This window comes from Elaeis guineensis, chromosome 2 (genome assembly GCF_000442705.2).
Source record: "Elaeis guineensis isolate ETL-2024a chromosome 2, EG11, whole genome shotgun sequence".
In the NCBI taxonomy this organism is placed as follows: Eukaryota; Viridiplantae; Streptophyta; class Magnoliopsida; order Arecales; family Arecaceae; genus Elaeis; species Elaeis guineensis.
This window is the reverse complement of record NC_025994.2, coordinates 45,492,381-45,519,780: the sequence shown is the minus strand read 5'-3', so window position 1 is coordinate 45,519,780 and position 27,400 is coordinate 45,492,381. Positions and strand designations below refer to the sequence as shown.

Genomic DNA, 27,400 nt, shown 5'->3' with positions numbered 1-27,400 from the left:
GGGGCAATCAGATCTTTTAGGGATGTTAGCAACTAGCAAGGTTACCTGATCTCGTGGGTGTTGAAGTGAGGGCAGCTGGATCTCTATGGGAGAAAGGTCATTATGGGGAAGAAAGCATGGTAGCTAGATATTGGGAAGAGAGCCAAGAGAAGATAGGTTGCCACGCTTCTGAGAGGAGGGATCAAGATTTAGAGATGTGGGTAGTTCACCCATCGATCTGCAGTTAACTTGCAACCAAACCAGGAACCCGTGACCTGGCCACCATAGTGATTTAATGCAGGGTTACTGACTTAAGAACATTGTTTATATGATCATCCATCTTCTTAAGCTCTCAGTTGAACTTGAGCATTATAAACTATGATCTTGCAGCATGTTGCTTGGTATCTTGTAATATCTGTTTCCCTCACCATGCTTTTAGTAGTTTTCCTCTTTCACCTGCTCCTAGTGCATTTTCTCATCTCATCCCTCCTCTTGTTGAGTGTTTGCTAAGTAAGGCCTTTATTCCTTTCATTCCTACTGCCACTACTATTCTGCTTATTGTTAGGCCTGTTCCCTTTTTACTGAGGCCTCTGACACTCTTGATTCACTTATAGTTGATGGCTATGCTACTGTGACTGCAATTGCTTCTCAGTTGATAGGATGACCTTTTATTATCTCTTATGTCCCGTGCATGTCAAGAATTCAGTCAACATCTTTTGCAATTTTGCAAAGTTTTCTCCGCTGTGAGTGTCATACAACACGATCTGCATTTAAACAACACTGGATATCTAGGTGGTCAGACCCATGCTTCATCCACATGATGGTTATCTTAGGGTACAGGACCTGTTGGAGCACCCATGAAACTGCATGCCATGCACAGGAAGGATTTATTTGAGTGTTTATCGAAGATACTAATTTCCCTCAGAGTTCCCTTGTCATTGTTGTGAAACCCTCCCTGCACCAAAACCAGGGAAAGGGTCATCATGGTGTGCTTCTATGGTGGCACAGGGTCCCCTACGTCTACTTAACTCTTCCAGTTTTTGTTGTTCGTCTGGTCATTGGATCCATGTGGGTAGCATCAGTTAAGCTCCTAAAGTTCCTCTTTCAGCTGGTAGCTAGTTTCATATTTTCTTTGGAATAGATTCTTCCACTTTTAGAACATGAAATTTTGATGCCAAGAAAATTGTGAATTTGACCAAGCTTGTTTGTTTGAAAGACTCACCCAGAATTATCCCTAAGACCATTAATTCTGTGCAAATACTCACCAGTGAGTATAATATCATCATGAATCATGATAAAACAAAATCTAGTGGTAATATTGGATTTCTTGTGGCCAGATTGAGTGTTAGAATTCAGGATGTCTCTGAAATATCCATGCAACTATATCTTATTTATCCAATCCAAGCTGTGAGAGATTGGTTAAACCCAAACAGCCAAACTTATATTCTGCACCATTTCAGGAAATTCTGTAACCTATTTGTTTTCTTGTTGGTTATTTTGCTGATATTTCATAAAGCGACATCTTTTTGTGATTTTGTCATATTTGTAAGTATTTTGGCTTCAACAGATAGTTGTGCTTAACTGCTTATGATATTGAACCAACTTGCATAACTCTAGAAGCAGATTGTGAAAGGAGAATGTTACCAATAAGATGGGTAACCTTGGTTTTCACCTTTTCCTCTTGATGGCTTTTTTTAATGTAATAACTACCTTAAATGATAGGCTTCTAATCTCCATCATTAACACTTATTTTGACAATCAGACAATGCATATGTAGGTTTCCACAATTACGCGGATGGATATAAGACAAAGTTGGGCAGGACTGTCCACGAGGAGGGGCATGTTGCTAACCTTTAATATTTATTATGTATCAGATATGATCTGGCACGATTGTTGATTGGAAGTGAAGGAACTTTAGGTGTTATTACAGAAGTCACTTTGCGGCTTCAAAAACTTCCTCAGCATTCAGTGGTATATCTTATTTCCTTTTATAGGTGCTACATCATTACAGAATAATGTCTATATCTTAGGCACATAGCCCTTGCTCAATGTTGCTGCATGCCATTCAAGTGATATCTTGATTGGTTTTATAGAAGAATAATCCGGAATCTACTGATAACCTGGTGAAGGATTAACTTTGTTGAATGATTTCTTAGTTATTTTTCACAATCACAAAAAGAATGATCCTCTCATCTTCCCTGTCAACGCTATCCCATGGCAGTAAAGCAATGGAACTCAATGAATTATCATTTTGTCCGACATCTTTGTGGAAAACTGATGGTTGAATACACAAATGTCAGATGATACTGGTCTCCAGCACTTCCTTAGAAGAATCTGTTAAGGGCACAATATTACATGCTATACACAGTGATGGTACTGGCCTGTAAAGCATTACATATATTTCTTTAAAATACTAAGTGTCATCTTGTAGGAAGGCATTTTGCCTCTGTATACTAAAACTTGAAGGAATCCTACTTTTCCATTCCCACACAAATCTGCTCTTACACCCACTCTTGATTTAGTTAACTTAAAATAGTTGCTTGAAAATTTCTTATGAAAGGAAAATAAGAAATCATTGTTTCAAAAGAGCGCTAGGTAAAGTAGATGGGACTTGAAAAGCCATCCTTAGTAAGTTTCAGAAAATTCCATCTCTGTTCCCTCTTCTCCCTATATTGTAGTGAGAACATAGGTTTTGCAACCGAAATATTTGTTACCGGAATTCTTTCTCTACTGTTCTTAAAAATGCCATAATTACTCTAGATTTTGTATTTCTTGCTGAGTATGATTTATCCATTATCAGTTTTTGAGAAACCCATCTCTCCTGAAATGAGGAGGAGAAATTTTTTGCACATAAAATATTATTCACAATTTTTTTTTTTTAAGTAGTACTATCAAGTATCGACTAATATTTCTTGCAATTTTCTTCTGGTTTTTGCTGGTCATTTTATGCTTGTCAGAAGAATATTTTATTATTTCAGGTTGCAATGTGCAATTTTTGCATGATCAAAGATGCTGCTGATGTTGCCATTGCCACAATGCTCTCTGGTATACAGGTAGAATAAATAGTGAATCCCTTCTCTTGTATTTTTATTTTTTTGATGGCCTATTATTTTTCACAACATTTCCTTGTATTCACGATTATTTACAAATATAAAGTGTATATGGCACTTTAAATTACTTTCTGGTAACGTGTTGGATGGTTCTAATTTGACAATATGTTTTTTCTTAAAAAAACGGAAAGAAATGGGCAATTTGCATGAACTTAGATATCTTTAACATGAGTTGCGCTGTTTATGGATGGTGAAACCTTCTTCTTTATGCCCTCGTTTGTTTTCCCGGAGTTGTTTCTTGCAAGACTTGTTATATCTAGGATTATCTAGAGTTCCATTATAGTATATACTATATACACTATGTCCCTGAGTTGTATGAGGAGAATGAACACAATTACTCTGTTTGCTCCACCAAAGGCCTAATGAAAACAATTCATTATAAATGTAAAGGTTAATTATACCACCATATGTCAGACTCCCTGAACAAAAAGTAGCAGCAAAAGGAAAGCCACAAACCAATAGACTGTAGAGCATATTTCTCTCCTCTGACATATGTCTATTGCCTTATTTCATTGCCATCATTTGAGGGCTATACTGTTTCTTTTTTCTTTAATCAAACCCTTTGGTGTAAGTGTTGAAGTTTGAAAAATTTCGTGATAATGGGTTCCATGATTCTTGTGTACCATCTTCAAGCATTGTGTCAACCCATTGTACCAATGCCTTTATAAATGCTTTATGTTGCCTTTAACCACCTTTCAAGCAATCAATGCCTCATGTTTCACTTCTCCTTAATCAGCAACATTCAAGCAAGGTGCTTGGTGGAATGATATCAGATCCTGAGCTTTCTTTAGGCATGAGACATGGAGAACAGGATGTATCTTTGATTCTTTGGGAAGCTCCGGGAGATAAGGAACTGGATTGATCTTCTCGAATATCTTAAACAATCCATAAAATTAAGGTGATATTTTTATTGATTGACCCATTATGATAGATGTTTGCTTATAAGGTGTGTCACACCTCGAACCTGGGTGGCCGTGCAACACGGCCACACACTCCTTAGGGCAAGGCCCTAGAGAATATGTAAGATCTGAAAATCCATTACAATCTCAATATTCGTGAACATTAGTAATTTCAATTCATAACGAAATATTCAATATTAATAAATAACAAAATTTGTATAATTTACAAAACTCAATTATCCGATCGGTACCAATAATGCTCTATTTATTCAATCCTTTTACTGATGATCCCAATTGTATCCAAGTATATGCATTCTGTAACTCTGAAAAAGGAAAGGGAAGAAGAGGTGTGAGTTTTACAGTCCAGAAAGAATCCCCACATCTAACACCAATATAATAATATGACTTGAAAATAGCAAATAAATAATATTGGAGTAAAAACATAAACTATTCATATTAGATATATGCAAAAGTATGCAAATTTACTATCAAAATCCATTTTATTCAAAAGTGATATACCATAGGTATCATTAAGTAAAACCTTTTTACTTAATAGTGGTTTCATATGTCTTATCATCCATGTCTCATTAGTCGGATCCAGATCAATCAATATTTATCTTTAGGTTTTGAACCAACCATGATCGTACTCTAGCCCATAATGGGCAAACTAAAATACTATGTTCTTGCTTGTGGCAGGGCCATCCACAATGCTTTGTTCCTGCCTATGGCAGGCTATCCACAATGTCATGTTTCTACCCATGGTGAGCTATCCACAATGCTATATTCTTGTCTATGATAGACTATCCACAATTTAATGTGGTTAGTCGAAAGTTGAAACACCTTTTTATTAGTGATCAATTTATTAAATCCTAATCATGCCAAATAAATATAGTATAACATCTTCAATATTTTCAGTAGCGGGTATCATAATCTAAACTATTCGAAAAATCCATCAATAGTTGATTTAAGCATATAATATAGAAAATATAAGGAGTCATACCAGCAATCACCTATCAATAAAAATTAGCCACAAGAAACCAAAACCATATAGTGCATAAATAAACACACACACACACACACATATATATAGATATAGATATACATATATACATATATATACATATATATATACATATATATAGATATACATATATATACATATATATAGATATACATATATATATACATATATATAGATATACATATATATACACATATACATATATATAGATATACATATATATATATACATATATATAGATATACATATATATACACATATACATATATATAGATATACATATATATATACATATATATAGATATACATATATATATATACATATATATAGATATACATATATATACACATATACATATATATAGGTGATCGTGTCCAAGGACTCTTACCTCTATCAACAACCAACTCAAATGCAATGCAACTCATCCATCCCTAACATGTCCAATTAAAAATCAATGACTTATCCTTGATTAATCCATAGCCATAATACTTAAACAAATTAGTGCTTAGTTTTGGATTCAGAATTCCTGATGCCTAGGTTACCCTTACGCCCAATTTCTCGATCCTACCTAATACAAAACTCGTAAATTAAAGAAATTAGGGATTTACTTTGATTTAGGGATCATAGTGTAAATTCCCTTGCTCAACGTCTTCTTGTCTAGTTGATTGCACCCGTATAGCATCGAATCAATATCCAGGAAATTATAATAATTAGAACTAATTGTAGAGCCAATCAAGGAAACAAACTAGGTAACAACATCCAATAGCCCGAATGCTTTAGATTTGGGTAACCGATGAATCATGTAATGAGTTAGATCAGAGTAAAAAGGGCAAGATTGGATCATTAATGATGAGGTCCAAGGATGCCTGGCACTAACTAGGTGGAAGTAGGATGGTCACAAATGGGTTAGTCCAGGACCCTTTACTGTGGTTAGCCTAGGGTCTACAGAATAGGAGTCTCGGACCCTCTAATAGGTTCACTAAACCATGTAGAGTGAGGATGGAGAGAGAGAGAGAGAGAGAGGAGAGAGAGAAAGGGAGAAAGAAGAAAGAGAAAGACTTTTCTTTTCTAAATAGAGGTGTCATTTGTGGTCAAGACCAACAATTTGGTAGTGGCTTAGAGCATTGCTCGATCGTGGGAAAGGGAACAACGGCGATGGATGGTGGCTAAGGATGGCCGCTGGTGGATGGGGAAACGAAAGAACAGGGGAGACCCTATTATCTACCAAATCCAGTGACTTGCTAGCTTGAATCAAAGCAAAGATAATGGCCCATCAATCGGAAAAGAAAGAAAACAAAAACTAAGGCTGTTTCCTCAAATCCAGCAAAGTCTCACAGCCAAACCCGGCAGTGAAATCTACAAGCAACCTCACAGAAAAGGCTCAAATTCACTCTCTGTTTGAGGGACTTCAATGCAAATACTAGAGGAGAGGGAAGAGGCCCTTTTTATAGATGGAAGCGAGGCTTTAACAAAGGAAAATCATGGCCTTTTTATACTTCTTTAGCTGATTGAATCAGGGGAAGAAGATGACTCCTTCCAGGAGTCTTCTTCCCATCTCACGTGCATGGCACACGTGAGAAAACAAAAGAAATCACAATGATCTGGTGAGCCCATTCCAAAACCAGGCTGCTCTTAGGGCCATGCCTGGTTCATCCAGTAGGCCGGGCCAAAGAGGTTAGGTCTTTGCAAGGTGCTAACATGAAATAAAGTAAATATCCTTTTTTAAATCAATTTGGTTCTTGTTTGCTTGGTCCTTTGTTCATCCATGTTCCCATTGAAGACCATCTTGTAGAATTTGCATCCCATGATTCCTATTATGTAGTTCAAAATACAACCGATGCAATTTAGACTTTCTAGAATATCTGGAATTAAAGGTAAGGGAGTAGTATTCACTAGACTGCCCCAAATTGCCCAATTTGGGGTGTACCAAACCACATCATCCCTGAGCTGGGGCGATATGCCCTATCAGCTTGGAATTGGGCCCGAACCAATTGGTTTTGGCCTGATCGAGTGGTTTTGATTCGAACTAAGTAGCACTGCCCGATTCTACTCGGTTTAGGGCAATTTAAATAGAGGGAGACAGAAGACTCTCGTGGCTTCTTTGCCTCTCTCTCTATTTTTTTTGCCACACCAAAAACCATGAAAAGAGGGGTGATTTTCGTGGATTTGAACTCAGATCCAGTCTAAAATAAGGTAAAGGGCCCTCTCCTCTTCCTTGTCCATTTTTTTCTTTTTCATGCTGAAAATCAGCTAAAAATGGAGAAAATGAGTGGATAATATGACTACATATGACTCATAACCCTAGTGTCTTCAATTCACTGGTGAGTCCTAGTTTAGTCATTCTACAGAGGATAGGAACCATGATGCATGACTTGGTAGAACCTGCAAGGATTCCATTCCATATAAGACATGGTCCTCTTGAGGTCATTTAGGATATGGTGCTGTTGCTGCAAATGACTTCGCACGTGAAGTGGAGTACTTAGATGTATCCGGATCCAAGTTGTACACCGGATCTTATTTCACATAGCCAGGCTGTGACCCACATGGATCTCCTTTGTTTGAGGCATCATATTCGGATGAGTTCTAACTTCTACCCTCCATAGCCTCAGGCAGTTTAAGGGTTGAATTTCGCTCCATGCTCTTTGAATGGCTAGTTCAGTATGAGGCAGAGAATCAATATCAAGAGAAATTATACCCTACACTAGATGCATCACGTTAGTGGTTCCTTATGCCAATGAGATTTCGCCACGTCGCTGGGGGTACCACATCAGCATAAGTTAAAGGAGAAGAGAATCGAGCGACTTTTGCTGTTTTAGGAACTCTATTGGCCCTCTCCTACCTTCAACAAAGTTCCTCCCATCACCTCCACTGACCCCATCCTCTCTTGGGTTTGGTCCTATGTCATCACCATTTAGATGGGCACTTGCCCCTTCGATTGCATCGAGGTTGCTACCTTCCTCGTCAATTGCACCCTTGACAGCGGCTGCAATAAGAGGATCATCATCAAGGAGCGCCACGTCTCACCGCTGCTCGCCCCCCTCTGTGATGGCATCACCTCTTGATGCCTAGATTGTCATAGCTACTGGCTTCACTAACCTCTCTGCCGATCGTGAGCTTGTCTCCCTCATCATCATGGACCTTGTTGTCCCCGTCGTGGTCTTGGTCCTCGCTGACACCCTGATGCACCTTTAGGCTGGCCTCGCTGCCTCATTGCCTGGATGGCTGCCCACGACCCTATCAACCAGGAGTTCACTCGTGAGAGCGCCATCTGCCCCCTCATCTCTCTCCTCCCCTTCGAGCTCCCTCTTGATGACACCTCCCCCAATTCCAAGAAAGCTAGGGTTTTCTCATCGAGTAGAGAAGAGCGGAGCGCTGATGTTGCTTGCGTGGCCATGTAGCGAAATCTCATTAGCATGTTGCATCGCTAACTTGGTGCGCCTGGTGGAGGGTATAATTGCTCTTAGTAGTAGGGTGGCTATCTAGCATGTGCAGGTTATGGGATGTAGGAATATGGGGCAGCCTATCTTGACACTTGGTGTAATATCCTAGGCCTGGACTATGATCACAATTTAGATGTCTACGAAGGACATATACACTCCATAAAATTTTAAATGCTGGGATATATTTTGTACTTTAGGCCTATTAAATAGGCTTCATTTATTATATGTAAATTCAATTATAAGTACTTTAATTGTACTTCAAGCCCATTTGATGACAAAAAGGATATCAAAACAATGTCAAAATCCTAAATTAAACAACTATAATAATTAAAATAATATCCAAAACAAAAACATATTAAGAAAGCAAAAAAAATAAAAAGAAAGAAAATGGCGTAACAATTAGATCCATGATATGCCTTATCGTACCATTTGTCAATATTGTATTGAATCGGTATACGGATCATCAATCGGTATGACATCCGATACTAGCTCAATGAACCTTATTGGGGAGGCTGTCCATATAGGACTTTTTATATGGTCATCTTGATCGTGTAAAGAAAAGTGGTATTGAGGCTGTCCATATAGGACTTTTCATATGGTCATCTTGATCGAGTAAGGAAAAGTGGTATTATGACCAAGAATACATTTTTTGCTGAATAATTGCGACCATGTTTTTGACATTACAAATGTGGTCCATAACTTCAATGTCACATTGAGTGCCTGGTAGGCCTATGGACATGTAATAAACCACCACATACATTGAAGCATTAAGTATTGTTTATTGTCATTTAAGGTGAGATGCTTTGGAGACTAATACATGCGGAATTTTTGGGCTTTAGCTATGCCTAGGTAAAATAAATTTCTTCTAAGATTTGAGAAATAGATGAGCATTTAAATGTTGAAATTTTGATCCAACTTCGAAAATCTTGGATTTGAAGTGAAGCTAACGAATTAACTTTTTATTCTTATAGGATTTGTTGCTGCTCGATTTGGTTGAGGTCGGAGAGAAGGCGATTGAGCCTCGCACAGAGATGTTGGCGCTGAAGTGACCTGCAAAACAAGTCCAAATCGGAGGTTTTCACTCTGACGAGGATCCTCCGATGCTCAAGTCAGATTCAGAGAACAACAGGAACAGCAACGAGTTCTTTGAGAGGGATTGATTGACTTACCTTGGTCCTCAAGACTTTGGTTGCTTTATAGAAGGCTGTCGAATAGCTGGTTGAACAGTTGTGAGATCGTGCAATTCCGAGATTATAGGGCTTTTGAACATGCCATTGCGGATGAGATAATCCAGCCTTCAATAGCTCCTACGACATTAGGGGAGTTGGTCACATCTGAGTCTATCCACTTGGGGTGGACAGCTGTCGCACACATCACGAGGTGAGTCGACTGTGATAACTGGGACAGCCCACGCGCTAAGACATTAACTTATCGAGGCAACGGAGTGCGCTGCACAGACCATACGACGGACCAGACGCAAGCCGCTCTACACTGTATATGGCTCTGCTCTTAAGCAAGTGGTCCCAATGATAGCTTGAAGACTTGAGGTGTCCCATAGTTATCGCGCTGATTCGAGGTGCTCACGGTAACCACCGTAACACTACCCCCTACTCCTGAGTCTGAGAATCAGATGAAAAGAGTATTTCAGAAGTCGTACCTTGGATCAGAGGATGCTTGCTTTCATGCCTTCGTGAATGTCCGACATTTAAAGCTGCTAACGTCATCTTGGCACGATCGTTGCGAATGATCGTAATTGATGGGAGCCCAAAGCTGGCGGTCTTCTTAAAAAATTAATTTCTTAGGCGGCGGTTTTTTTGTCTTTATCTTCGTTCTCCTTTTAAATTAAGCTCTTGGGCATTTAGTCAGAGAAAAATAATCGCGAGACCTTCCTGCTCCAAATCCTTGTTGCGACCCTCAGGGGCAAGATGAGCGCAGAACTTGTGAGGAAGCTCGAACTGATATTGGTCCAAAAAAAAAAGCCAAGGTCCCGATCGTCGGTCCTTCAGCTCCAGAGGGTGACTATGCCCAAGCTCCAGCCATCGGATCACCTCCAGCGGCAGCAGGGGATGAAAATCCCCCTCAGTTGTTGAACCGACGATTGCTCCGTCAGAGGATGCAATGAAAGAGCCACCAGAAGGGGTTTCGGCAAGAGAGGAGATGCCGACGGAGAGGGCACAGGTGGTGGGAATAACTAGTAGCCCTGCAAAAGTTCCAACTGTGGCGACATTGGTGGAGGATGCGGCTGGTAACCCCAAGGGAGTTCTAGCGGCGGTGATGGAAACTGAAAAATCTTTGGAGCAGGTGACACCCGCCGGATGTCTTCCTTCAGTTGTTTCTCAAGCAGGCCCCTCGGAACTGGTGTCTTTTGTCTCGTCTGCGGTGGAGAATCTCCAGTCGGCAATGGATTTTTTTAGGAGCTTTTTGTCGCCTGCGGAGAAGTTGTGTATGGATGAGCAAGTGGCTTAGGAGTGGATGGCTAGCGCCCTGAGGTCACTTGCGCATGTAAGGAATTTTTAGATCTTTTTATTGATCTCAAGTAACATGCAGTATTCTGATGCTTGTTTGCAAATTTTTTGCACATGTGGGATACTATTCCAGCTTTGCCAGTGCCACTTCAGACGCCTCATTGTTGGAGCTTGCAGCGACGAAGGAAGAGGTTGATTTGCTGAAGTATCAATTGGAGCAGATAGAGAGGAATTATAGTGAACTAGTCAAAGAGCTTTGCTTCTCTGAGGAGGCCCGTCAGGAAGTCTAGGAGATTATCAATCGTTGAGATGACGAGTTAAGGAGAGCTGAAAGAAGAATTGAAGGCCTCGAGAGGCAGAGGTCTAAGGCTAAAAGAGACTGGCACCGTGCTCGGGATGATCTAGAGCGTCTAAGGAGGACACTCGGAGGGAAAAGAAGTCGATACCATGCTTCCCTCGGGGCTCATTTTTGGAGGAGTCCTAGCCGAAGCTCAGTTAAGAGGGCTAAATCCTTGAAAAAGGGAAGTCGCAGGGAGAGCACCTCAGAGGGAGGAAGGCTCTACTTTCGAAAGGATTCAGGCGATTCCGAAGCCGTCCGTCGAGCTTCAAGAAGCTTTGCCAGAGGCAGCATACCGAAAGAAGGAACTGAAGGAGGCAAAAGAAAATCATGATCGCCTTTGGCGCCAATTTAAAGAGCAGGAGTTTTTGACCATGCATGCCGAAAGGACGGGTCGACTGGCGAAAAAAGGGGGTTGAAATTATAAACCAAGCCTGCGGGATGGCGTTCTTAGCAGGCTTTGAGAGGTGCAAAAGAATGGTCTAGGCTCACCTTCCTGCTGGCAGCGTTGGGTCTCTTTAAGCTGACGTTGTGGATGAAAGCCTGATTGCCATAGCAGCGGATAGCGTGGAAAAGTTCGTCAGGACATCTTGCCATTCTGCCAAGGTGAACAAGATCAATGTGGCCGTCCAAACTGAAGAAGTTACTGGTGCTAGAGGAGGCCGTTCTGAAACAAGCCATCTTGGTGGTGGTTCAAGGCGATAACCTGTATCTCCTTTCATTTTCTTCTGTAATCCGAACTTTGTAATCGCTTTGATATAAGTAAATGAAATTCATCTTTGTTGATATCCAGTGTTTGGATGTGTGAGTGCAAATTTTAGGCCATAATGGTTAAATTCTGAGCTAAATCGAGAGTTTAAATATGATTAAAATAATAAAATGCGATGCGAAATAGATCAAGTTCTGATTCGAATTATATGACCCACACCTATCATGCAGGCCTTGAAAGGATAGGGAATTTGAATCACGTCCGCGCGGTAGGTACTGATTCGAGCTATATGACTCGTACTTATCGGCAAATCTTGAAAGGATAGAAATTTTAACTTCATCTGCGTGGCTGGTATTACCGCACATCTCTTCAAATGTGGTGCAAAGTATGATTTGCTTGCCGTTGGCATTAACTACCAAATCGGCGGCAGAAATCGTATCTGTCAAGGGTTGCCATGCGTTGAGCATCTGTTCGCTCCTTATCGATTCATGCCTTCTGCAATTAATGCTGTGATGGGAAGTGTTTTTTGAAGGCTCCATTGAACCTGGGACTATTTAAAGCCTCAGACAAAGCCAGATGTAGGTCTCTTTAGGTTTCAAATTGTCCTCTCTTCTTTGCTGTAGATTCTCCTCCTTTTGACTTCTGCTTTCGCGATTTTTTTTCCAAGTGAGAGGAATGGCCTTCAGAGATTCTGATTTCGTGCTGCTGGGGTTTGATCCGAGCTGACTAAGAGGGATATAGTATTACTCCATGAGCAGTTTCAAAATCCTCTGGCGTTCCAACTAAAAGTCCCGAGGTCAAATGATCGAGTCTGCCAACCACCTTCAGGCCGGATGAGTCTCTACGAGGATTGCTTCTAGGCTGGGTTGCGGCTTTTTTTTCACCCTTTCTTCGTGGTTCTCCTTCAATATCTTGGGATGTCGTCATGCTCGGTGGTCCTGAACTCATGGCGATACATCTGCGGCTTCACTACAGTATGCGCGTTGGCGGGGATTGACCCCAGCATCGCGCTTTTTCGCTCCAGCCTCAAAAGGCATCCGAAGTCCCACGGTGGTGGTACGTGACGCTGCGAAGGAAGGACGTCTGCTCTCTATCTTTTTTGGGGATCTCCACCATCGTTCATGGTTGGAAACCACGATTTCTCTTCGTCTCTCAGACGTCCGACGAGGATTGGAGGTTCGTCGCTTGGGGTGAACCTTAAGAGGCCTCTCTAAAAGAGCCTTCCATGAACAAATGCCAGAGATAGGAGTAGGCAACCGTGCGCGGCTTCAAGATTTAGGAGCTGAAGGAGCTGCTATCGGTCCAAACGCTGTTCAATGTCAGCATCAATCAGGTTGCCCTTCGAGGTGCGTATCGCCCGCTCCCAGGGTCTTATACTCTTTGATTTCCACTTTTCTTTTGCCGACTTGTCTTAGTTGTAGAGATGGTCACGGAGAAGGAAGCGGGCTCCTCGGATAAATCAGGTAAGAAGATCCGTCGAAAAAGGACAGTTGAGCCTGCAGACGGTCGGAGCATCCGCATCAAGATCAAAAGTCCCCCAGCGCCGTCGGCTTCTGGATCAGGAAGTCTTGAACTTCCCCGTGCCAGCGATCTCAGAATGGTAAGGGTTGGCTCGACCTCTCCGGCCTCTGATGGAGATCGAAGAAGCCAAACGAGTCGGGCCTCTGAAGACATAATTCTGAGCTTGCTGGCCCCTCTTGCCATTGCCTTTTCCCCAAGAGATGAGCCAGTCAAGGAGGCTGGGACTTCTGGGGCCGTGCTCGAGATTTCTGGTTCTGGAGCTGCACCGGTCGGTTTAAGGCTTGAGGCCTCGGCCTTGAGAGACTATAAGTTGGCAAGCGAGCTTTTCTCTGGGATGCTTCTTTCGGCCGACGCAAATGAACTACTGGGTGTATCGTGGAAGGAGGTGAGGAAAGGAGCTGTGGAGTGCATCATCCGGGTAAGTTAGGGCTCTTGCTATTTATCTTGCATATATGTTTATGGTGCTCACTGACAAGAAACAGCTCTTACTAGCTTTCCTATTATTTAAATGGGTACATTGAGAGCTGTCGCGACCTCTCGACTAAGGCGAAAAAATACTAGCTTAAAGTCGAGATGCTTGGGGACGCCAAGGACAAGACGTCAAGGGAGGTTGGAGAGGCCCTTCTGAGAGCCGACGCCATCGAGAGAAGAGCCGAGGATGCTGAGGCGGCATTGAGAGGGGCCGTCGAGGAGAACTCTCGATTGTTAGGGAGAATAGAGGGACTTGAGGCTCAGCTCGAGAGGAGTGCGATCGTAGTCGAATTAAACTCTCGACTGCAAGGATTAATAAAGGAGCTTGAAGCTTAGCTGGGGGAAGCCAAAAGAAGGCAGCGGAGGTCGCCCTTAAAGCAGTTGCAGACTTTCGAGCGTCAATGGAGTGTCAAGACGAGAAGGTTGAATTTGCTACTAACGCTTATGACCTTGGGAGGTAGTCAGTCTGTGATAGGGTCGTCGCTAAATATCCAAAACTAAATTTAGACCTTTTAGACGAAGTATAAGACCCTACTACAGCTGACGAACCTGCGACAGGTGCCTCGGCTCTGGATGTGGCTTTTTAGATTTTTGTTTTTTTTTTGGTACCTTGGACCCCTTGGGGTTATTGTAAAAGCTTTTGAAGGAATGAATAAAATTGATTTTTTTTCATACCTTGTCTTTACTTGTGGTGTGCATGCTGATCTGAGGTAATTTTCCATGCCTGTTGATCTAAGGCAATTATTCGAGCACGCCGATCTAAGACGAATATCTAGCGGCATTTTTATTTTATCTTTTTCAATGCCAGCAGTTGTGGAAATGATGGCTATTGACTTTTCCACAAGGATAATGCCTAGGGAAAAATGTGAGGCCAGTAGGCATATGCCACGTAGCCGTGTTCTAATTCTCGAAGTATCATCGGGATTTATTCCTGACGGTGGAAAGATATGCCATTTATTAGCTGGTGGACAGCTGTATCTACTCAAGCCATCGATTGGTGGTTGATGTAGCTTTGGTGCTTATAAATAGAGGCCAATGGGTGGAGAAACTCAACCTCTTGTCTCCATGTTTCGTAGAAATTTCTCTCCTATCGTGATGGCATCACCCCTGTCCCCCTTTGCATCCTCCTTTGCTGGTGGTGAAGGCCAGGGTGAAGGAGAGGTGGGCCTTTATAAGTGAGGCCTGGAGGAGGGTGAGAGTTAGGGATGCTGGTCCATGTTCCTCTGATTAGGCACCTTCCACCTCACGGTCTCCGCCAAGGCTCAGGGGTCATCATACCCCTCCAGTTTGAGCAGATTCCTCCTGACGTTCAGGCCTGCTGCATTCAGGAGTATCAGAACTCTGCAGAATTTAGAAGGGAGGTCATCGACATTGTCGCCGGCGGGTTTATTAACGGTTTTGAGAACTGCAAGGCCCGTCTGCTACGGATAATGCCGTATTTGGAGCTTCACTCCTTCCAACCCGAAAATAGCAACATGAGGCTTCCTCGTCGGATGAGGATTGAGCTTCCTCATCCTTGAGCTGGGGATTGAGGAGAATGTCCACTGTCCGATCATTGCTATCGTCTATGACGATGGGAGATCCGAACCGGGTTCGCTGACTGATGGGGATCTGCTTCTAGACCGGCATGATCTTTGTGGCTTTCTTCTATTTTACCGCACTCTCTTTTTTTTTTTGTAATGTGGTGCTGAGGATGCCATCTTTTTTCTTGTAAAAATTTTTGTAAGGTGGCACTGAAGACACCGTCCTTGTAAATATCAAAATGAATAAAAAAAATAATATCTGTAAGCTTGCGTATTTTAACTTAACATGCAGAGGCTAACCTCGATATGAGGCTCTTAAAATTATTTCGATCCGAGTTAATCCAGACCTTAGAAATTTAAACGAGCTCGTTTCGATCCGAGATAAAATTACCCCGAATGAACCTTGTTGAAAGTGGCTCCATCAGAGAGCCATTGGTTCTGCTTGGTAAACAACATCATGGTCCTGGTCTGCAAATTTGTCGTATGGATGGTGGCTTGGTTCTGCCCTGCACGGAAGAGGCAGTGTGTTCGGCTCGTCTTGTAAGTGGAGCAACATATACACTTCTTATTGTTATGTGAGAGGTAGCATGTGCCTGTAGGCAGTATGTGCGTTTCTCGTAGCACGAAAGGCAGCGTGTGCTTGGCTCATCTTGTGAGCGAAGTAGCATGTGCACTTCTCATCTTCATGCGAAAGGCAGTGTGTGCACTTTGTAGCACAGGAGGCAGCATGTGCTCGGCTTATCTTATGAGTGGAGCAGTGTGCACACTCTCATCTTCATGTGAGAGGCAGCGTGTGCCCGTAGGCAGGGTGTGCACTTCTCGTAGCACGAGAGGCAGCATGTGCCCGTAGGTAGCGTGTGTGCTTCTCATCTTTATGTAAGAGGCAGTGTGTGCACATCTCATCTTCACGTGAGAGACAGCGTGCACCCGTAGGCAGCGTGTGTACTTCTCTTCTTCACGTGAGAGGCGGCATGCACCCGTAGGCAACGTGTGCACTTCTTGTCTTCACACGAGAGACGGCGTGTGCCCATAGGCAGTTTGTGCACATCTCGTCTTCACGCGAGAGGCAGTGTGCGCTCGTAGGTAGCATGTACATGTGTGTATCCGTAGGCAGCATGTGCACATCTCACGATCACAGACTGAGGGTCTTATAAGTTAGCCCTTCGAAGGTCCCTTAAGGTCTCCTTCCACTTTACGCACGACTCGAGCTCTGATGGGGTCTTGTGAGTTAGCTCCGTCGCCAAATCGTCAAGGTTTGCTCGCCAAATTATGGATCGAGGGTCTTATAAGTTAGTCCTTTGGAGGTCCCTTAGGGCCTCCCTCCGCTTCCCATGTGACTCAGGCTCTGATGGGGTCTTGTGAGTTAGCCCTGCCTCCAAGTTGCTGAGGTTTGCTTGCCAAATTATGGATCGAGGGTCTTATAAGTTAGCCCTCTAGAGGTTCCTTAGGATCTCCCTCCGCTTCCCGCATGACTCAGGCTTTGATGGGGTCTTGTAAGTTAGCATCGCCTCCAAGCCACTAAGGATTGGTCGTTGATCATTGGGGGTTCTTATGGTTAGCCCTCATAGTTTCGATCAGACGAATTCTTCATAGCGAAAGAAGTTTAGATCATTCATGATGCTTGAACAAGCAGGGATTAGTGAATCTGAGCATTTGTATTGATATACAATGACATAAAATTACAACATCACTGATGATATATGCGCAAGTTGGCAGAGTTCCAAGGTCTAGAGAGCAGAGTCCCGTCGAGTTGCTTGAGTCGATAGGTCCCCGGACGTACTATCTCATCCACTTGATAAAGACCTTCCCAGTTGGGTGATAACTTTCCCTGCTCAATGGGTTGTGAGACTTCGGTTTGCCACAATACTAGATCACCAACTTGGAATTTCTTGATTTTGATCCGGGCATTGTAGTACCGGACCACCCTCTGACGATAGACAGTTATTCTGACAGCGGCACGCTCTCTGCTTTCTTCGATCAAGTCAAGGTTGGCTCGGAGTCATACAGTTGGTGTCTTCATTATATTCCTCGACTATGAGAGATGGGAGTTCGAATTTCATAGGGATGACTGCTTCGGTCCCGAATGCAAGGTTGAAAGGAGTTTCGTCCGTCGGAAGCCTCTAAGTGGTTCGATAGGCCCATAGCACATGATGAAGCTCGTCCGCCCAGGACCCCCCCAGTTCGGTCAATTCTGGCTTTCATGCCTTGCAGGAGAGTTCTGTTGGTCACCTCCACCTTTTCATTCGCCTGCGGATGGCCAATTGAGGTAAAGCGGCGCTCTATTTCATTTGCTCTGCAGAATTCATGAAGCTGAGTACCACTAAATTGCCTGTCATTATCTGTGATCAGTACTCGGAGAAGATCATAACGGCAGATGATTGATTTTCAAACAAAATTCTTCACTTTCGCCTCAGATATACGAGTCAGGGGTTTGATCTCGACCCACTTTGTGAAATAGTTGATGGCCACCAGCAGGAACTTGCACTGATTGGATGCGAGGGGAAAAGGACCAAGGATATCCATCCCCCACTGAGCGAATGGCTACAGGACACTGATGGGAGCAGAAGTGCTGCTGGTTGTGCTGAATATTGGAGATCCTCTGGCATCGATCGTATTTTTTGATGAAGGCATCTGCATCCTGCGATATAGTGTGCCAGTAGTAGCCTTGCTGAAGGATTTTGTAAGAGGACCTACCCCTTAAGTGGCTTCTGCAGATTCCTTTGTGGACCTCCCGTAGCGTATAATCTGCCTCAGATGGGCATAGACATTTCAGGAGAGACAGGGAGAATGATTGCTTGCATAGCTTGTTATCGTGCAAGACATAGTGGATGGCCTGTTTCTTTATCTCTCGGGCTTCTTTGTGGTCAGTGGGTAGCTCGCCTGACCTAAGATACTTGAGCAGGGGATCGATCCAGCAGGATTCTTCATCAACTTGCTAGACAACGAGAGGCTTCTCAAGGGCCGAGGCTTTGAGCACCTCGAAGTAGGTCCCTTCTCCAAATCAGCGGGCAACAAGAGTGCTAGTTTTGATAGCACATTTGTCCTAGCATTGTCTACTCTAGGGATCTGTTGAATGTCAAAGCTTAGAAAGGCTGAGGTTAAATCTTTTACCTTCTGGAGATACTTCATATTCTCCTCTGCCTCGTATCCGCCCCTTTATGTGCCCCACCACTAGCTGGGAGTTACCGAAGACTTTTAGGTGCTGGGCTTCGGCTTCTCTTGTCACATTGAGAACGACAAGCAGAGCTTCATATTCTGCCTCATTGTTGATGGTTGAAAATTCAAAACATAGTGCGTATCCCATAACATCGTCTTGGGGACCGGTCAAGATCAGCCCGGCCCCAGCTCCAGAAGCATTTGATGAGCCGTCAACGTGCAGCGTCCATAACTACTTAGGGTCAGATCCTACGTCTGTCTCCTTACCCCTTGAGCTTTCACTAGCTTTTGAGCACTCGGCAGCCCTTGAGCTTTCTCCACCTTGTGAGCTCTGCCCGTTCGAGATGGTACATTCAAGAACAAAATCTGCCAGCACCTGGGCCTTGATAGCAGGCCTTGGACGATACTGTACGTCTAGCTCGGCAAGTTCCAGCGCCTACTTTGCAATCCGTCCTTAGGTGTCTGGACGATGAAGAACGGCTTTGATCGGTCGGTCAGTGAGTAGCTCAACGATATGGGCCTGAAAATAAGGCCGCAGCTTTTTCGCCGTGACAATCAGTGCAAAAATCAATTCTCAAGCTTAGAGTATTTGGTCTCCGTGTTGTGAAGGACTTTGCTGGTGTAGTATATCGACTTTTGGATTCGACCTTCTTGAATGAGAACTACGCTGATCGCCACTGGAGAGACAGTGACGTGCAGCCGCAGTTCATCACTAGGCAGAGGCTTTGTGAGCAGTAGTGGAGAATTGAGATATTGCTTTAACTTCTCAAATGTCTTTTGGCATTCAATAGTCGATTGAAAGTCTTTTGGCTGTCTGAGGGTTTGGAAAAATGGAAGACACCTCTCGATCGATTTGGAGGCGAAGCGGTTGAGCAAGGCGATCCTGCTAGTGAGACGCTGCACCTCTCCAACTATTTTCGGTGGAGTCATCTCAAGAATTATCCTGATCTTCTCAAGATTTGTCTTGATGCCTCTTCATGAGATCATAAATCTTAAAAATTTTTCGGTGGTAACTCTGAAGGCACACTTCGTTAGTTCAGCCTCATTTGAAATTGGCGAAGGGTGCTGAAGTCTCCTGGAGGTCTGCAATGTGGTCTGGGATTGCTTGGCTCTTGACCAGCATATTATCTACGTATGCCACCATATTATAGTCGAGTTGATCTTTAAAGATCTTATCCATCAGTCGCTGATAAGTAGACCCTGCATTTTTTAAGCCAAAGGGCATCATCCTATAACAATAAAGCCCACCGTCAGTAACAAAGGTTGTTTTCTCATCATCTTCAAGCACCATCCGGATCTGATTTTTGCTGAATAAGGCATCCATGAAGTTGAGGAGCTCATGTTCAGAAGTAGTATCCACCATTTGATCTATCGAGGCAACGGATAGCTATCCTTCGGGCAGGTCTTGTTCAGGTCGACAAAGTCGATGCAAATGCATCACTTTTCATTTGTCTTTTTGATCATGGCAACATTCGCCAGCCAATTCGGATACATTGCTTCTGGGATGAAGCGCTTTGAGCAGTTTGTCCACTTGGATATATAACCTTTTGATGCTCTGGGGCAAAGTTCTGCTTTTTCTGTTTAACTGGATGACAGATTGGATCCACGTTTAGGTGATGGGACATCACCTCAGGGTCAATACCGGGCATATCTGCAGTTGATCAGGCAAAGAGATCTGCATTTTTCTGCAAAAGAGCAGTTAGCTGATCCTTCGTTACCTTTCAAGGTGTGAGCCGATCTTCATGGTTTGTTGGGGATTTTTCTTCCTCGATGGAATCTTTAGGAGGTCCTCGGATGGCTGGGCTCGTTCCTCAGATAGATCATCTTGGGCATCCAACCCAATAGGAAGTTCAGGTTGGCCTCTTGCTTGGGATGGTTGGTCTTCTGCTTGAAGTTTAGCAGCAAAACATTGTCGAGCCATGACCTGGTTGCCCCTGATCTGTCCTACTCCATTCGGAGTTAGAAACTTCACCATCAAGTGGTAGCTCGACACCACGGCCTTTAGAGTCTATAAGCTCGGACGGCTAATGATTGCATTGTAAACTGAAGGAAGCTTGACCATCAGGAAGTCAACTTGGATTGTCGTCCGTTTTGGTGCAGTACCCACGATAAGAGGGAGCTTAATCATCCCCTTCGGAATCACCAAACTTTTGGAGAAATCTTGAATTGGGGTGTTAAATCTAGTTAGTTGGTCTAGGGTGAACCCCATTTGGATAAAAATAGAAAAACACAAAACATCGATCGAGCTTTCATTATCAATGAATACACGTTGCACATTAAAATGGGCAATGTTTGCCGTTACAACCACCGCATCATTGTGTGGGGCAAGTACACCCTCAGCATCTTGCTCGATGAAAATAATGGCATCCTTGTCCTCATCTTCAAGTCTTGGCCTCTTCGCCTTCGGAGGCTCTACCGACTCGGATGACCCCTCATTTATCATGTGAATTTCGCCACGGATGGGTCAGTCTTCAACCGTCGCTGGCCCCCCTGCTTCCTGTCTCATCGACTGCACTGGTGCTGGCTGCGGCTTAGGCCAAGAGAATGGCTGCTGAGGCAGAGGAGGTGGCCACTGAGCTCCTGAAGGAGGTCGTCGTGGAGGCGCTCTTCTTCGGATGAAGTGATTCAATCTCTCCTGCTTGATGAGCCTCTCAATCTCATCGCAGATCTGCAGGCAATCTTTAGTATAGTGATCGTGGTCACGATGATAGAGGCAGTACTTATTCGGATTGCGGCGTCGCTCTGGCTTCGTCTGCATCTGTGGAGGCTGGGGCAGCTCAGCTCGGATTTTCATCAACACCTCCCCCCTAAAAACAGTTAAGGACGTATAATTATTATAATGTTCAAGGGGTAAGGGTTGTCGATCCTTTTTCTGAGGACTTCGAGATCGACGGTTTTGGTTCCTATTTTTCCGCCTCTAGAATGGGACTAGGAGTCTAGCGGTTTCTTCCCTCCCGTCTTGGAGAGCGCTCCTTATTCTGTCCTACCGTAATAGAACTGGCAGGTGTCTTTTCTACAAAGGCCTCCATGCGGGCATACTTCTCTGTACGGGCTAGCATGTCTGGAAAATCTTAGAGATAAGTTTTGGTCGACGATTTCTTCAAGTCGTTCCTCAGTAGGCTGTCCATCATCGTGGCCATCGTGGTCGACTGGTCCAGATCTCAGACCTCCACAGTCGCCGCATTGAAATGATTGACAAATAGTGCGGATCGACTCGTCCTCCTGCTTGATGGTGTGGAGGTAGTCAGACCGCTTTTGCTGCCATCGGATGCCGACAAAGTGGCCGATGAAGGATCGGCACAGATCCTCGAAGGAGTGGATAGAAGCTGGCTTCAAACTAGAGTACCACTGTCGAGTCATCCCCTTGAGAGTCGGAGGGAGCGTTCGATAGAGGATCGCATCAGATGCTTCCTGAAGGAGCATGGCCGTCTTGAAGGTTTCCAAGTGATTGATAGGATCGACGGTCCCATTGTAGACTTCTAGCTGAGGCAGCTTGAAGTGCTGAGGGAGCGGCTCCTACATTATCTTCAGGATGAAAGATGGCTCATTATTATACCCCTCAAGGACTGCCGAGGAGTGATTGTTGTTGAGTGCATTTTTGATTCTCTTCTCCATCTGTTTGTTGAGAGCTTGGAACTGTCTTTCGATATCGAGATCTCGGGCGATGCAGGCCTTGGAATACTGTGGAGAATGGCGACTGAGGGTTGAATCACACCCTGATCGTGGAGTAGGAGATCTTCGTCTAGCTAGCTGACGGCTTTGATGAATGTCTCTTCTCCGAGCTTTGAGGAGGCACATGCGGCTCTAGCTGTGGTGGTGGCTGAGAAGTCGAGTTTGGAATCGGATTTGGTGGGGCACCACTGCGGGAGGCGCTGATGGTGCTGCTAAGAGGGCCACCGATTGTACCACTGAAGGAGGTGCAAGAGCAGCCTGAGCAGGCTACGATGCTGTTGGGGGAGGCACCAGAACGGTCTATACGGCTTGAACGGCGGCTGTCAAGTTTTGGACCTGCTGGAAGAGCAGGCTGAATTGATCTACCGTGACCAGCGCTGGCTGGACTGGCAGGGGAGTTTCAGTCGTCGGTTGCTGCGCCCGACTGTTGGCTTGGCTCTCCACTCGATAAGAGGCGACGGCATTAGAGAGTCGAGATGATGTTCGCTTTGGAGGCATAATGAAGATTACGCCCTTCCTCTATCTGTTGCTGCTCGATTTGGTTGAGGTCGAAGAGAAGGCGATTGAGCCTCACGCAGGAATGTTGGCACTGGAGTGACCTGCAAAATAAGTCCAAACTGGAGGTTTTCGCTCCGACGAGGACCCTTCGATGCTCAAATCAGATTCAAAGAACAACAGGAATAACAACGAGTTCTCCAAGAGGGATTGATTGGCTTACCTTGATCCTCGGAGCTTTGGTTGCTTATATAGAAGGCTGTCGAACAGCTGTGAGATTGTGCGATCCCGAGATTGTAGGGCCATTGAACATACCATTGCGAGCGAGATAATTCAGCCTTCAATCGCTCCCGCGAGATTAGGAGAGTTGGTCACGCCTGAGTCTATCCACTCGGGGTGGACAGTTGTTGCGCGCATCTTAAGGTGAGCCAGCTGTGATAACTGGGACAACCCACGTGCTAAGACAATGGCCTGCTAAGGCAACGGAGTGTGTTGGGCAGACCATACGACGGATCAGATGCAAGCTGCTCTGCACTGTACATGGCTCTGCTCTTAAGCAATCGGTCCTGGTGATAGCTTGAAGATCTGAGGTGTCCCATGGTTGTCATGCTGATTCGAGGTGCGGTAACCACCGTAACATGATTCAAAATTGACTTGACGATATTTATAAAGTCAAAGAGGGGCTTATTCCGTATTTATGTAATGCCCATAGTAAAGTAGTAACACCTGCAATATTATTTAAAGTTAAACTTGAAATTAACATTGAATTATTGACTTAAATTGAGCTTTGGTAGAAGTTTGAATTCAGCTTAGTTTGATCCTAATCATTGGCTGCTAGTTTGGGTTGCCAGTTGGTAGAGAATTATTGTTATGATCGCAATTGTATTTGTAGTGTTTGGTGACCCAAATGGGATCACCATGGTGATCTAGGATCACTGGTGATCTGGGTCTTATGGTGATATGATCACCAGTGATCTAAGATCACTGTGTTTGGTAGGCCATGATCCGATGATTAAAGATCTTCGATTATCCATGAATAGCCTGTTTGGTATTCTACACAAATCCAAGATTACTGATTATATAATATCAAAACTACCTATAATATATTTCATAAAAATATATTTATTAATCATATATAATATATTTGAAATAAAATATTACTATATTTATTAATATATTAATAATTAATAGATTCTATAAAAATATATTTATTAGTCCTATAAATTATTAATCCTATAAAAATATATTAATTATTAGTATAGAATTAATATTTTTATTAATACTTATAATATATTATTTATTAATATGAATATATACTTTGAATAGAAAAATAAGATAAATAGAAGTAATATATTAAATATTTTTATTATATCAATATAAAGTGTAATAAGATATTTTTACTTTAATTTAAAATTATCATTGAATCATAATATGACAATAATATGATTAATAATATATTATAATGTAATATATATCATAAATATAATATATAATATCAAATATAATATAATATCATATATATAATATTGATATAATATATTGACGATATATTAATATACTAATTTTTTGTTAGACTGGGGGGGTATTTTTGTCTGTATATTTCAGCCTAAGATCACTGCCTGAAGGTGATCTTCGATTTTTGATCTCGAGGATGGATATCCCATCACTGGATTGGAGGTGATTTGAGGAGTGGGGGTGATTTGAAATCACTATTGCGTAGGATCACTATGATGCAATCAAACGAGGTGATCTCATCGCCTCTTCCTACATCAGCTTTGATATTGGATGGATCACCCCATACCAAATGCTTTTATTAGGATTGTCTGAATGTCAATGTGTTTCATTTGGTAGACTTTGGTCTTGTTAGGAGTCCTAATTATAATAGGTTATGCTCTAAGAGTTGGATTGTGATATCTTACATTGTTGCCTCACAAAAGATGTCCTAAAATTCCAAGGAGAGATGATGGGCATTGGTGTTGATTCAAATAGAGATTAAGTGATGGTACAACTTTTGTTGACTAGGACTAATAGTTTGTTGTATTGATTCTTTCACTGTCTGCTGTGGGCAAAGGTGTTGGAGTCCATGTCTTGGAGGGAATGCAAATCAAAACTCCATTTTATAAGAGTTAAGCGAGTCCAATGAGGTGCTGAGTTTTCTTTGTTTGTGCTGCGACCAACAACTTAGGAAGCCTTGGGTCTTGTGCTGAAGTGTTGAGTGATAGGGGAAAGTTTCTTCCTTCCTCCATATTCCATCAAAAAAAAAAAAAAAAAAAAGAGGCGTTGAGCAAGGATTCAGGTTGTTCTAAGTTTTTACTATAAAATATTTTATGCTGATCTTTAACATTACTTGACATATTCAAACAAAAATTTCTGCATATGTTTTCCCTTTTTTTGTTTTAAAAGGAATTCTGCATAAGGTAATTTTCTGTCAAAACTTATTTCCAGCAAACATAGTCTGTTTTAAAGTTCTGCAATATAATTTTCTGAATATTGTAGTCTAGTTTGTAACTTTCTAAATACTACATTGTGTATATCAAATTTCTGTAACATTAGTTTCTGTAAAATAAAAATTCTGCAGATTAATTTCTGTAAATAAATAACACTGATCTAAATATCTGATTATTAATATTTTATGTTTTATTTCAGGAAATTAATTGATGTAAAATAAAATTCTATTTATTTGGATAGAATATAGTATTCCAACTGTTTAAAAATTTTTTTTCTGTAAATTGTTTTCCTGGGATTCATAATATGGAAATAGTGGTTAGTATTTCAATTCACTGGAATCTGGATCCTGTGGCATGTTATTTTGTAAAAAGATATCAGAAATCAGTTTTGGGCTTTATTTTAATATTGGCCAAATCTATGTAGATCAAGAGGGCTTTCATGCTTATTGGCTGTATCTGGATTTTATTTTTGGGCTGAGTGTCATTAGCAGCTATAACCTTTTCCGAGACATTAAGGTTTCTAGAAATAATTTTAGAAATAATTTATGGATTATACGAATTCTAGAAATTTATAGAAAACCATCTTGGTTATATTTTGATATGGTCTAAATGACTATCTAGGTTTTTGCGAGGGTAGCTTTCATGTATCTTGGACATTATTAAGGTTGTGTGCCTGTGGTTCGGATTGAGATAAATTTCAATTTTGGGACTGTTGGTTGCCATAATTGAAGAGGAATAAGTTGTAAGTGGTTATAGAATGTACTCATTGATTTCGGAAACTAAATCTCCAACTTTCTCTGTAAGTGGTTTGTTTTTTTATAAAGAACCTTGAAGTTATTAATTTGCTTTGAAATCAGATTACTGTGCTTCAAATGTATATTTGCAATGATAACATAACATGGTATCTGATATGGGGGACTCATCAGTAGTCAACCATCAGACACAAGATTATTCAATGGGCTTTACCTTAAGAGAACTTGATGCAAGTCCCTGTACAGCAGAAGTGAATTATGGAGAACCAGCATCATGGTTATGATGCAGTAGGGGGCTGCAGGACATAGGAATCTCTTGTAGACTTAACTTTAATTGTCAATTTACCATATTTTTGTTAAACTTCTGATTAGTCTTTTATTTTTTAGTGGGATTTTGAAGAAAGACTGTGACTAAAAATTCTTAAATCTTATTTACAGACTGATGATCATGATAACTGAAGTGGTATGTGGCATTGTTCATAACTTCATGTGGTACTGTTTACTGTTCACACTATCATAGACCCGGCTAGGTCCTTTCTATAGACTGGCCTACATCTAATAATGACCTAGGATTTCTCAAATTTCAAGCAATGCCAAAGGAAAATTACATGAATGGAGTCAAGATTGGTATTAAGGACAACATTCAGTGATATTGACCCTGGACAAGATAGTGGTAGTTCAATTATCCTTTCCATGTATGATCTACTATGCATGAATTACATATTTAAAATTTATTCTGAAACTATAGGTGCTCGAACTTTGCTCCTATCTGATAGATGAAACCCTGAAGCGAAGGTGACAAATTAGTTGTGAAATAGACATAATAATGAAGGCAATGCTGATTTAAATTTTCACATGGTTATTTTTGGTTGTCCATATAAAAATATTACACTTTAATGGTATATGAGATGGTGAAAGGACTTTAATTCCGGAAGTTCAAAATGATTCTAATTTTTTCTATGAATTTTTTTTATCAATATCATTCACCTTTCTCTTTGATTTATTCCAAAATATTCTGGGACATCAAAATATATATAAACTTGCATCTTTTTTTCCTTTTATCAATTTTATCCAGGTCTCGAGGGTGGAGCTCTTGGATGAGGTTCAAGTAAAAGCAATAAATGTGGCGAATGGGAAAAATTTACCTGAAGTTCCCACCTTGATGTTTGAATTTATAGGCACAGGTAAACTACAATACTATGTTGTATGTTTGGTCAGTATCTACTATTGCGGAATTTCTTTTCAACATTAAGGGAGCTATCCTTCAGGGGGACAGATGTGATAATTTGAATCATGCTAGTTATTCGAAGGCTAACAACTAAATTATATGCAGTAATTGTTTTTGAGTCTGATAGTTCTTCTTCCTTTAGCATTATATTTAATTAATTAATTAATTAAGAAA

At 42.1% G+C, this 27,400-nt stretch overlaps 1 protein-coding gene across 4 annotated transcripts in view; it reads left to right on the top strand.

Moving 5' to 3' along the window:
* LOC105033532 (D-lactate dehydrogenase [cytochrome], mitochondrial) overlaps window positions 1–27,400 on the top strand; it is a 146,275-nt gene that overhangs the window by 47,569 nt on the left and 71,306 nt on the right. For all 4 annotated transcript variants that reach the window (XM_073251755.1, XM_010908393.4, XM_010908394.4 and 1 more), the window contains 3 exons: window positions 1,854–1,950; window positions 2,958–3,032; window positions 27,074–27,182. In XM_073251755.1, coding sequence (XP_073107856.1) covers window positions 1,854–1,950; window positions 2,958–3,032; window positions 27,074–27,182 — 281 coding nt within the window. The remainder of the gene's footprint in view (window positions 1–1,853; window positions 1,951–2,957; window positions 3,033–27,073; window positions 27,183–27,400) is intronic.